Source organism: Dinoponera quadriceps, unplaced genomic scaffold, assembly GCF_001313825.1.
Source record: "Dinoponera quadriceps isolate SergipeBrazil2010 unplaced genomic scaffold, ASM131382v1 scaffold1395, whole genome shotgun sequence".
Taxonomy (NCBI): Eukaryota; Metazoa; Arthropoda; class Insecta; order Hymenoptera; family Formicidae; genus Dinoponera; species Dinoponera quadriceps.
In genome coordinates this window covers 935,912-947,915 of record NW_014556488.1, presented here as the reverse complement: position 1 = coordinate 947,915, position 12,004 = coordinate 935,912, and the positions used below count along the sequence as shown (strand labels likewise).

At 45.7% G+C, this 12,004-nt stretch overlaps 2 protein-coding genes across 10 annotated transcripts; one reads left to right on the top strand and one right to left on the bottom strand.

Annotated features, from left to right (window-relative positions):
* The first annotated feature begins 590 nt into the window (after nucleotides 1-590).
* LOC106747624 (solute carrier family 2, facilitated glucose transporter member 3-like) lies at nucleotides 591-6,486 on the top strand. Of its 6 annotated transcripts, none has more exons than XM_014625317.1 (9): nucleotides 591-1,007; nucleotides 1,891-2,240; nucleotides 2,566-2,636; nucleotides 3,607-3,744; nucleotides 3,828-4,101; nucleotides 4,471-4,815; nucleotides 4,891-5,297; nucleotides 5,632-5,903; nucleotides 5,984-6,486. In XM_014625317.1, exons 2-9 carry the CDS (start codon nucleotides 2,051-2,053, stop codon nucleotides 6,072-6,074), a joined length of 1,788 nt encoding a protein of 595 aa, XP_014480803.1. In that variant the 5' UTR covers nucleotides 591-1,007; nucleotides 1,891-2,050; the 3' UTR covers nucleotides 6,075-6,486. The 6 variants fall into 6 exon arrangements, with proteins under 6 accessions (XP_014480803.1, XP_014480806.1, XP_014480802.1 ...); XM_014625316.1 differs by lacking the exon at nucleotides 591-1,007 and adding an exon at nucleotides 1,022-1,112; XM_014625320.1 differs by lacking the exon at nucleotides 1,891-2,240 and having other exon boundaries at nucleotides 592-1,007; nucleotides 5,984-6,480.
* A 73-nt stretch (nucleotides 6,487-6,559) lies between these two features.
* LOC106747627 (solute carrier family 25 member 35-like) lies at nucleotides 6,560-12,001 on the bottom strand. 4 transcript variants are annotated; one of them, XM_014625328.1, is made up of 6 exons: nucleotides 10,307-12,001; nucleotides 8,911-8,989; nucleotides 8,608-8,822; nucleotides 7,764-7,982; nucleotides 7,587-7,701; nucleotides 6,560-6,949 (listed from the first exon to the last, which is right to left on the bottom strand). In XM_014625328.1, exons 1-6 carry the CDS (start codon nucleotides 10,682-10,684, stop codon nucleotides 6,747-6,749), a joined length of 1,209 nt encoding a protein of 402 aa, XP_014480814.1. In that variant the 5' UTR covers nucleotides 10,685-12,001; the 3' UTR covers nucleotides 6,560-6,746. The 4 variants fall into 4 exon arrangements, with proteins under 4 accessions (XP_014480814.1, XP_014480815.1, XP_014480816.1 ...); XM_014625329.1 differs by having other exon boundaries at nucleotides 8,608-8,989; nucleotides 10,307-10,431; XM_014625330.1 differs by having other exon boundaries at nucleotides 8,608-8,989; nucleotides 10,097-10,401.
* Nucleotides 12,002-12,004: the final 3 nt, after the last annotated feature.

The following is a 12,004-nucleotide window of genomic DNA, read 5'->3' as shown; positions in this document are numbered from 1 at the left end:
ACCGAAATCTAATCTCCATCATCACAAATCGAGACGGTATCTGGTTTGCGTAACGGAACTTCCTTCTCGACTCACGGTGGTCGATTTGTATCTTACGACGAGCGAACCGACAAAACCGATTCGAGCTGCATTTCTATTCGAGCCGAGAAGATGACGAATATCGTTTTCATGGTTGAAGACCAATCTGGAATTAGTCTGTCTTAATATTAATAATCAACGTGTTTGATTTGTTCATTGTCAGGTAACTTTGAGCAAATCTTGTTCGCCGCATGTTCGCATAATTCTTGCATTAAGATAAAATTGGAGTCGCCTCGAGCCAGCTTATACATTCCATGTCCACGTCGGAAAAAAAAGCGCGACAACCAGCGCGAATGTTGTCTCTCGCCGATGACGCGTTGTTGTTACAATAGCGAAACCGTTAGTCAGACTTTGAATAATCGGGCCGAGCTGCACCGACCATCCGAGTTATTCGCAAACAATCTCATCAGTCGGTCGCGACAGGTGCACGAGTATGTACCTGTTCCGTCGTCGGACGAGCATCCCCGTCATTGTGTTTACCCACGTCCGTTCAAATGTGTACGTTACCTCTGTTACTCGTGCGCTTTGGGAATTTCAAAGAGCGTCGGGAAGCCGAGGGCGTATCGACGCTGCTATCAACCGCGCGATATTGCGAACGCGCCACAAGGACGCGTCATCTCGGAAGAGCGAGCGTCGCAATTACCGTCTTTCCTGCCGCCACAAGTCCGCGCTATTTTTGATCTACAACTTTCGACGTTCGAAAACTGAACGCCGCGTCGGCAACGGTATTCCGAGCCGACGGACGAGAGCGAGGCGATACACGCGATCCGAAGGGCAAACTCCGTCGATCAATCGTGACCGTTCGCATATTTCACCTGCTCACTTTCTGCTCAAATGAAATCGGCGCAACGTGCTGCAGGAGAACGGAGGGAGAGGAGCGAGGTAGAACGACAAGGGAACGAATCTAATGCGATGGATACTCTACACGCGTATGTTTTTACTTTTTCAACGAACTCGTAGAGCACAGACCTTCAAGGAACGTCCTAGAGACGTTCAAAAGATAACTATAAAGGATAAGCGTGCCGTATGGCCAGGTATGTTAATTACAAGAGGCGACAAATGTGTAAACTTGCAAGTCATAACCAATTATAATACGAGTCTCCGGAAACACGTAACGTCCGTATAGTACGTTCTACATACGTATCTACGTATAGAGTGTCCCGAGAAAAACAGATCCGACCGTTTCAACTGCATTCCGCTCTCCGTTCTTTGCTCCTGTTCGTTATGTCCTGTGCTTAAAGTGAAAGAAATATATGTTAGAAATTTCATGAATGATAAAGAAGAAAAGACTAATTTCAAGACACTGCTGTTAAAAAATCGTTTAGTTGGCGAGCTGCAGAATCGTATAAATATATTTACCAAAACAAGTGCAGACAAGTGTAATTAAAGTCGAACCTCGGTTTCTTTTTTCAACTTTTCGGTTCTTTTTTGGCAAGGATAGAAAAATTCGTTTAGAAAAATTCTCATGTTCGGTTAAAACCGGCCACATTTATTTTCTCCCGGAAAGGAGATAATTGCGTATATCTAATTGAGTTAGGTATACGCAACCTGAGGTTAAATGAAATTAACATTCTTATCTATTATTAACTGAAGTTAATACCATTAAAAGAAGCATATGTGGCAGGTTTTAACCGAACATACGTGAGTTTTTCCAAGCGAATTTTCCCATCTTCGAGAAAAAACCCGAAGAAACCCGCGGAAAATGGAAGAAACCGTTTTTCTTTAACTACAGGCTAAACGAATTCAATTCACCTCCGTGTGCATCTATAATTTTTCACTTCACGTATCATGAATACATACCGTTTCTCGTAGCTGCAAAGGCAGGGATGTGTGAAGGGAAGTAAAAACAATAGGAGAGTGGACACTTGTATACGACACAGGAAGAAAATTCCGACCTTCGCCGGCCAGTCGCCGTTATGTTCGCGCGCGAAGCCCTCGAGTTAGCGCGCACCGCTCTGAAGTTCGCGGCACAATGAATGGGTTCGCCGCGGAACGGCATTGCGGCGTGCATCTAACCTTACCTCGCAAGTACTGCGACCCATCCCCGGGCACTGCGGCTATCACCGGTCCGCGACACGTGCCGCGTGGCATGACGATAGGTAAAAGATCGGTTTCATCCTGCTGCACTTTGTTACACCTTTCGCACGGGGAAAAGAAGTCACGTGAGTGTCGCGCTCGGATATCGAAGAGCGAAGGAGAAGAATAGCGAGATTGAGGAGGAAACCTCTCTCTCTCTATTAGGTCATCCCCGAAAACGTTCGACCGTCGTGAAAATGCGAAAATCACGGCGAATCGCAAAAATCGACTTCGATCGTCCTCCTCGTTGATCGTCCCCCGAAAATACTTTCCTACGTCGAACCGATAAACTGTGAGCTGAAGGCGGCTGCTGTTGCACGATCGATACTACCCGCCGCGCGCGTGGTTTCAATCGCGGAAGATTGCACACCTGACCTGAGGTCGCATCATTTTTTCGTGTTATTCTTGCAGAGGCCGACGTTTCCACGCTGTGCATCGACGTGACGAAGGTGAAATCGTTGAACGGAGAGCCGCGGAAATCCGTAAGTCCCGCTCTTTCGCTGGATCTTCTTTCATCTCTTCTTGTTAAAAAAAAGAGGAAATTATTAGTCACGCCACTGCGCCTGTGTCGAATGCAATGTAGCAGGGACGGTGGTAGTACGGATTTGATTTTTCGACAGGTGTTATTAGAAAGGATATCGCGTGTGTAAATACGAACTGAGGATACGGCGCGTGTGTTTGTGTGTTTTGCAGAATAATTTATGGTATCAATAATTTGCTGATATCGAGTGATCGAGCGATTTCTTCGTTATCTAATAAGAAAAAATCTGTAAGAAAAAAAAGAGTTATCATTATGACAGTCAGCGTCAGTGCGGCAGTATTATCAAGTTTAATGAAGAAACACGATGTATACAATTACTCGAGTGATACCATTGTATTAGCAATCATTCCACTTAATCCTGACTTTATTAACTCGATCGAAGTGATACATATCTCAATTGTCACATCATATCATTTTCACCTTTTCTGAAAAGCGGATTTATTTCCCTTTTGATCATTTTCAGCACATTGGCATTACAGATAGTGAGTTTTGTTATCCTTTTTTTTCGGATATTAAAAACTGATTCTCAATTTAATATTATAATCTTGATGGTTTTCCGTTTTTAATAGTATATTTTTATATTTAATAATTAATCGATTTAAATATGTGTCAAAATTTGCATCGGCTGTTTAATTCATCAGTTTGAATTACTTAATTTGGTTTGATTCAGAGGCAAGGCTGCGAGAGCTGTTATCTATAACAAGTTTACTATGTAATTGAGATACGCTATCTATCTCTTTATAATAACAGAAACAAAGAGCTATATATGATAAATAAAATTTGTCGAATATACCTCTCGGTACTGTTTAAGGAAAATGCTAAGATTAAAATATTAAAATTTAGCTAATTACCGTTTTTTTTAACTTTTGTTTTCCGGGATACTACTAATTTGCACGGTCTCTCTCTTATAGGAGACGCGTAACAATGCCGCGTACGACGCCGAATCCGGTGGGTGGACTCCGCTGCTGGTACTGGCCGGTGCCACTTGTTGCCTGGGGTCAGCATTACCAGCAGGATTTAACATAGGCGTCATGAACAATCCCGCCGATGTTCGTATGGCCGATTTGCTATTCTGTCTTGATATAATACCACCTGAACAGTTCGGCGCCACATAGTACGTTCGTACTTGCAGCTGATGATGTCCTTCTGCAACCAGAGCATCAGGGAGAGATTCGGCACGGAAATATCCGTATACCAGCTCAAGATACTTTGGTCCTCTATAATATCGGTGTTTCTCATCGGAGGTGTGACCGGCTCTTTAGCGGCCAGCTGGTTGAGCGACAGGTTCGGGCGGAAGGGTGCGATGGCTGCCGGAAATGTCTGCGGAATTTTGGGTGGCTTTTTATTCTTCCTCTTGCCGATCACAAACTCGGTCGAGCTTTTCCTGCTCGGCCGAATCTTCGTAGGTGAGCCACGAAGCTTCGGAGAAACTTCTGTTGTTATCTTTGAAATACCCGGGGGAAAGGGAATGATTACATGTGAATTTTGTCTCTACAGTCTCTAATTATATGTGTCCCACGTGTAAAAAAATACTTTTACATGAATTTAATTGAAGTAAATACTTGTGCTTATGGCTGCCTACAATGTAAACCTTTCATTGAATCGAACTATTTTTTCCGTCTTTCACTCAACAGTATTTTTACTCCGTGTGGACATACATAATTAATAATGGACAAATAATTATATATGTAGCTATATAGAGACGAAAACCATACATCACATATAATTATATATATGTATATATATATATATGAATTTTTTCCCGGGTATTAAAGTTTTATGTTTTAAGCGGCATCCGATTGACGTAAGAACGCGGTTCACCACTGTAGGACTTTCCGGTGGCCTCGCTACCAGTCTGCTACCGATGTACCTGACGGAGATAGCTCCCCTGAAATTACGAGGTGCTGTCGGGGTCCTGTGTCAATTAGGCATGACGTGCGGTGTACTGATGGGCCAAATCGCTGGGCTCGACAGCGTCCTGGGCACCCGCGACTCCTGGAACATCATGTTAGCATCCTTCGCGCCGCTGTGTGCCGCTGCGCTGTTCTTGATCTTCGCTCTGCCGGAAAGCCCGAAGTACCTGTACATAATCAAGGGCCAGCATGGGAAAGCTCTCAAAGGTACAGCGCGTACAACGACGCGCGCGATCACCGGTCGATCGATCCGTAATGCAAGAATCCCGTGCAACCTTTCAGAACTCGGCCGCCTGCGCAACATGGACGTAATGCTTCTGCAAAACGAGGTCGCCGATCTGCAGAAAGAGCTGCAGAAGAGGTCGACCAGCGAGAGCTGGAGCATCAAGCGGGTGTTGAGCGAGCCGACCCTGAGACTGCCGCTGTTCCTGGTGTGTTTCATGCAATTTGGCCAGCAGCTCAGCGGCATCAACGCCGTTTTCTATTACTCGAACTCGATACTCAGGACAGCTGGGTTCGACCACGACGAGGCGGAATACGCGACTCTGGGTACGGGCGTCGCCAACATTCTCATGGCGATCGTGTCCGTGCCGGTGATGTCGTTCTTCAGTAGAAGGAAAGTGCTGATGCTGAGCGGCGTCACGTCCGCGATATGCCTTATCGTTCTGTGCATCTCCATCGCCTTGATCGTAAGTTGATCACTGACCGATTTAAATACTTTAACTTAGTGGACTGATTAAATTCGGTAATTTTTATCATAGGAGAAGATGCTGCATCTCGGACCTGTGTCGATTTCAGCGTTATGTAGTGATTCTGTGACCTTGTTTAACGTGGTTTAACGATCATTCAGTGGGTCTTACCGCCGTAGATGAGAATCCCGGCGGCGGACATGATGAACTATCGCATCAGCAAGGCGAAAGAATCACTAGATTCATCACGTGAAATCGACATGGGTGTCCAAAATACAGTGCCTTCCCATGATCTCGTGAATGAAGTTCGACGAACTGTCGCTTCCCTTTGCAGGAAACGTCACCGTTCGTGGCGGGGATTTGCATCGCTGCGGTATTAGCGTACGTCGTGTTCTACGGCATCGGCCTCGGCCCGATACCGTACTTCATCGGCTCGGAACTGTTCGACGTGGGCCCTCGGCCAGCCGCTATGTCCCTAGGCAGCATGTTCAACTGGGGTGGAAACTTCATCGTGGGGATGTTGTTCCCAATCATAGCAGCTGAAATCAACTCGTTCGCCTTCCTGATATTCGCCGGGTTCACGCTACTGCTGGTGGCGGTCAACAAGTATGTACTTACACGCGTTGTAACGTATTGTATTACGCTGCAATCGTGATTAACTGAAATCGTTATTATCCATTGTGCAGGATATATCTGCCCGAAACGCGGGGACGAAGCACCGCAGACATCGCGGCGACCATGACTCAAGGCTTCAAGTCGAGGCCGAACGCAAATTAAACCCGGAACGCAGACCTGGTGTTTATTACAGGGCATAATTCGATTAAGCACCTTTTTATACGACTTTTCAACGAGACGCAGGTTGTTGCGTTGATGCGACTGGTATTATGTCTCTCGCGTATTGCTCATACAGCTTATACCCCGCGAATAATTCGTGGTCGCGACGCGCTAACTTATTTTAAGCAATGACTTGCTCCGTTGAACAAAACGGACGATGATTTTCTACACTCGAGTATTTTGTACAGATTTTGTATACTTCTCGAATACCGGGGAATATCTATATTGTCGTCAGATAGAGAGCGATGACATCGATCTGACACCACGTAAGAATGAGTAAGCGGCTGAGATTTCTACGTTTATATCTCTCGACATACGTCCAGTTTAAAATTTTCTATATATATATATATATACAATTTAAATTTTCTATATATATATATATATATATGTGTATATATCGCAACGATATCAAGCAATGTCACTGCCGATATATGACATCAATTTTATTCAAACGTTATCTGCAATATTTAATGCTAACAATCTTAAAGTTATATAAAATCTTTCTTATCTCTCTACTACGTGTGTGTGTACGTAGATGTGTGCGTGTGTGTGTGTCCGCTGTGTGTTGTGTACTTAGCAAGTATAAATATAGAATTTATACAGAATCTACTAGCGTCAGTCGATTCGCGTTCTGAGCTTGGCGTACAATTGGTCTAGTTGCTCGTAAAACACCAAGCAGAGAACCGTGTGCGGCGCTATTCTCATCCACGTCGGGAACGTTCCTTTGTACAGGCCGGTGAGACCCTCGGTGCGAAATATTTTCACAAGTGCGTCCACGAGTCCATTGTACAGGGTGCCTTTTCCGGCCGCGTCTGTCTCTGCGTGTGCGTAACATCAAAACCAGTTAGCGTACCCTTGAGTAATAACGGCGGATTCGCATCAAACGTTGCGAGAGGGATTCTAGATTCTTCGGCAATCTATCTATCTATCGATGAGCGCATTACACCGACTCCTTGAGAGCTGACTATCTCTTTCTCTCTCGCTTACTGACCGGATGTCTCATCGAGAAGCCTCGTGACTCGTCTTCTATTGAAGGCATATTTATAGTCGCGCGCATACGACGGCCGTATTTATAATCACGCATACACCGCATTGTATTTATAGTCGCGCGTACTAGGTTGATATGATATTATCGTTATCGCATATGAGTGCACGATAGACGAAAAACGGACCTCGCTTTGCACAGCGTCCAGCTCATCCGTACGCGCTTTACGACCCACCGAATATTCGTACACGGAGGAAATATTGTAGTAAAAATTGTCACAAAATTTAGTAACGTTGTGCCATATCACGGCTTTAGAAGCACCACCAAGTCGGCACGCGGCCTTCGGTATATCGCGCTCGATTTAGAAACGCGGNCTCTCTCTCTCTCTCTCTCTCTCTCTCTCTCTCTCTCTCTCTCTCTCTCTCTCTCTCCTTTGTACGTACTTCCGCGCTACGTTACAGGTTACTCACGTTGATTGTACAGCCGCGTCGCCAGGACGTCGAACGGCTGCATAGTGACTGCCACGCAACTGCCTCCGATCGCGGAGGCCAAGAAGGTCAGCAATATCGGACGGTCTGGAAATATCTGAGAGAAATTAAGGGCGCCCCACGGGGCCCGCCGCGGCGCGCCGTGTTTCGGTTACTTACATCTAACGAGCGCAGCCAGTCTGATGCCAGTCCGAAGGTGGTCAGCTGCGTCGCCGAGCCGACGAAGACGCGCGGCAGATTCGCGTTCCAGCCCCGGTAGAGAGCTGTGACGCCGCCCTCCTTCCACAGCGACCTGAACGCGTCCCATGAGCCTGAGTGATCATGCTGGTGGCCTACGGCGATGGACTTGGCGGACTGCGCTTGCAGCTGCGTCTTCACCTGAAGCCAACGAGCGTCGTCTATTTAACGCCAAAATTCGAGCATTCTCGGGGGGGNGGGGGGGGACTGTCTCAGCCCACGACATCCTCGCGCTCGAGCCTACATTCAGGTCGGCAGCGATATATTTATATCCCGTATCTCCTCGCTGTATAAAATGAACCTTCGGTCGGAGTCCGCGCGTTCACCCGGCTCTGATCAATCTAACCGGCGACTCGAAGTTTCTATCTTGCCGGAGACGGATGAACATTATGAACTTCTCTTTGGTGCTGGCGATTCTCGTTATTGCTCATCCATCAGTTCGACCTGAGCCTGATAGTCAATCTTGTTCCCGAGGAGGAAACTAGTAGCGTCGTCTAATGTCGCGTGGAACGAACGACGCGGTGGAACTTTCAGTCTCGCGTCTGAAGCCGAGGTAGCCGATCGAATCGACGGAGAGCCGAGGAGACTCGAGAGATCGCTCGGAGGGAGACAAGTCGGGCACTCACAGTCAGATCTTGTACTTAACGTCGTCTCGAGATATATCGTACGGATCGATTTCATCGGCTACAACGCAGCCTAAAGGTGAACTTGAGGCGGTCTCAGATACAAGATCCGACCGGCAGGAGAGGAAGACGATGATGATTACCAAGTAGAACGGGCTGCCGAGAACGGCCCCGACGCAGCCGGCGGTGCCGGACACCAACAAGGTCCTCAGCACGTCGGTGTTGCCCTGCTTATCGAGGATCAGCTCGTACCTTTGCGCGGACTTGTACGCGCCCAAGCGAATACCGTTGAGTACCACTTGGAAGGCCAAGGCGGGCACGAGTCCAGCCTGCAGGGAGTGCACGCCCTCATACTTGGCTATGAGATACGCAGCGTGTAAAGTATTTTTGTATATCTTCTTGTACGACCCCCGCGCCTCCAGTTCACCTTGCAATTGCAATCGTACCTTCACGACGTCCACGGGATTCGTGAAGAAGCCGGCGCCTACCGCCGCCAATGCGCCGATCGCGAATTCCACGCCCAGCCTGGCAAACAGAAAGAGTTTACGCAAAGGGTCTGGCGGGACGAATGGGGTGAGAATTTGCAGGGCTGTCGCGCGGGATACGCGAAAAACGTTATTTGTATAATTCGAAACTCATATTTTCACGTACGAGCAAAAATATGAAATCTTACACGAAGACAAAACTTGCTCACACGAAGAAATAATATATTCTATGTGGCCCCGCTGAAAAATACATTCTTGTTATTCGAGAATATTTTTATGACCGGAGAGGAAAAACGATATTTTCGAACGAAGAATTGTATCGATTTCAAAATATTCTTTCTATTTTCCTCCCCGCTCGTGAACATTATTTTTGAATAGCAAAATATCATATTCTTAGTGGAACTATGTACCGAATTTCTTCATGTAAACAAGTTTTATCTTCATATAAGATTATATATTCTTTCATATATATATATATGAAAATGTGAGCTTTGAGTATTTCGTGTGGTTTTCTCAGAATACATCGATATACGGTCGAACGATTGTGAATAATCTCGATAAGGAAAACTAAAGTCACTTCGTTCTTTCCGCTAATCTACATTTAATACAAGACGCGCGATAAGACAACTAATCTGTTAAAATCTGTTAAAATACACGCAGTTGTCTTATCACGTGATTAAACTCATTGTCTATTTGTGCCAGCTGTGAAAAGGGGGAATAAAAGAGGAAAGAAATTAACATTCGTTAGATATTCGTCGAGCGACGACAATAATTCTCAGTGCGTATCTCATTGAGCAACGATACTCGTTCCGGTTAATTAATCAATAATTAATCAATAACCAATTGAATCGATCGGTAATTAAACGTCGTGATTTCGTAACAAGCTCCACAATTTGAATCAATTATTTTCAATATGTATAACTATCTGTCCTCTCGAAGAGAGCGAATCTACCGATCGAGACACGAATTTCCACAATTTCACAAACTGAGAATTCATGCTGCGAATTCCTTCCCGACTTCCTCCTCCACCTCTCCCACCGAATCCGACATATACGGATACGGTATGCGTATATCTTTCTTTTCTCTTTTCATTTATCTCTCCCCTAACAATCACGGTCGAAAATAGAGCACTGTTTGTGACACTCGCATCGTTCGAGCACGAGTGATTCCGGCCGGCCGGCCGTTACATAATAGTCATGAATCACGCGTCGTCGTGATAGCTTTTGAGAGACAGGTTGAACGGTAGTTAGACGATCGAGTAGTTTGCCGATAATCGAGCACGGAACAGAGGATAGACACCGCGCTGTTGCGCCCGACGCGACAGAGGAGAACAAACGCGGGGTGAGCTTGCTCTCACGTTTTGTCGGTGACCGACTCCCTGCTCATTTCCCAGGAGGAGGAACGAAAACCGCGGGCGACAAAAAGGGGGAGACAGAGAGAGAGAGAGAGAGAATGAGGGAGGGAGGAAAGCTCGAAATTTGCACGCCACTAAACCCGGAGAACGACGCGGAATTATATTAGACACAGCGCCGACGTCACGCGTGTCGTTATAACTGCACACTGGTCGCGCGCACACGTCGACGTTCCGCAACGTCGTGCTATACACTGCGTATCCCCTGTTTACACGCTGATATCCAGCGTGACGACGAATACGGTGACGTGTGATAATGATGATGTAAATTTCTACGCTCCTGGACGAACTTCGTCTCATCAGGCTCGAGAACACTCGGGGCATCACTTTCGAAAACTCGAATTAAGCTGATCGACGATAATAATGAGATTGACTTTCACTCAGATTCTAACTGAACCAATCGATGAATAATAATGAGAATTGCCAACACCAGTTTCCGATTCTATGACTCGTCGTTTCACAATAACGGAAAAGCCAATCGTTTCCATCAGCGTTAGCAGATAAGATGGGGCAGATGACACTCGATTGTTAGAATTTTAAATCGTCAATTAGATCAGGGCCGGATGAGTCACCTACACAATCGCGACTAATCGCACCCGGAGTAATGAGAAAATACGTTAGTTGAGTGAGAGGCGGTAACATTTGAGGAGAAAGTTTGTAAAACTGGTTTTCTACCGGGAAGAGAGTTCCCAGATAGCACAGTTAGTTCAATATACGTCCTCTAAATTTGTGTAATAACGATCGTGAAACATTGCATACTTAAAAAATGTGTATGAAACTAACACGTGCTACCTGGGTGGTTTATTACAAAGAACACAGATATGTGCGAGCTGCTTCTGTTGTCCATATAATCACTGACATCCGCAAGATTCGTGATAAAACATACAGTCATTGAGCAATAATAATAAACTGACGAGCGCATACGACGTCTTCCGCGATAACCTTTGCTAATATCGCTCGATGTTGGCGTGTAACATCAGCTGATTGCGCGAATGCACCCGCACTGCACCGGCTTGATGCACGCCGAAGGCTATCACACGCGAATCAGTTATTTACATGGGAAAGTATATAAATATTTTGAACAATTAAACGTCTAAATATCAATAATGATGTCATAATATTTAGTAAGATTCACATTCATTATTTCACTGTCGAAGTTATACTTTTCAAATTACTCAACTTAAGCTTGCTTAATTTGAGCTTGTGTTGCGCTATTGAATTTTGAACGGACGTTGTGCGCAGCGACCTTTGGTATGCACTAATCCGGTATAGCTCGGGCGATCGGATTCCTTACGAGATACACACGCATCAGATCGATAAGAACAAATGTAATTCGTCGATGTGTGTGAATAGCATATATACATGGCTTCTCATCGCCCGGAGGTGTCTCGACGGGAAATCTTTTTAGGGAATTCACACGCGATTACCAGTGTCAGATGTGTTCAAGCTGCGATTCGACCGCACGGCTCATTGTTCGTTGTTGATCAACTGGCGAGTAATCGCCACGTCATTTCGTTTCCGCGCAGCGAGTTCCCTAAAAAGGATGGCGAGGACATATACGTGTGCGCACAAATATAAAACAATTGGAAAATATATTTTAATCAAAGAGTGGAATAATTATTTCAGAATCGTGCTTACGTCGTA

Coding starts and splice junctions, on each gene's coding strand:
- LOC106747624 (XM_014625317.1), top strand. CDS start 2,051: ATGAATGGGTTCGCCGCGGAACGGCATTGCGGCGTGCATCTAACCTTA. Junction 2,241..2,565: donor GCACGGGGAAAAGAAGTCAC/GTGAGTGTCGCG, acceptor TTATTCTTGCAG/AGGCCGACGTTTCCACGCTG. Junction 2,637..3,606: donor ACGGAGAGCCGCGGAAATCC/GTAAGTCCCGCT, acceptor TCTCTCTTATAG/GAGACGCGTAACAATGCCGC.
- LOC106747627 (XM_014625328.1), bottom strand. CDS start 10,684: ATGCCCCGAGTGTTCTCGAGCCTGATGAGACGAAGTTCGTCCAGGAGC. Junction 8,990..10,306: donor GAGTCGGTCACCGACAAAAC/GTGAGAGCAAGC, acceptor TCTGTTTGCCAG/GCTGGGCGTGGAATTCGCGA. Junction 8,823..8,910: donor ATCCCGTGGACGTCGTGAAG/GTACGATTGCAA, acceptor CGTATCTCATAG/CCAAGTATGAGGGCGTGCAC.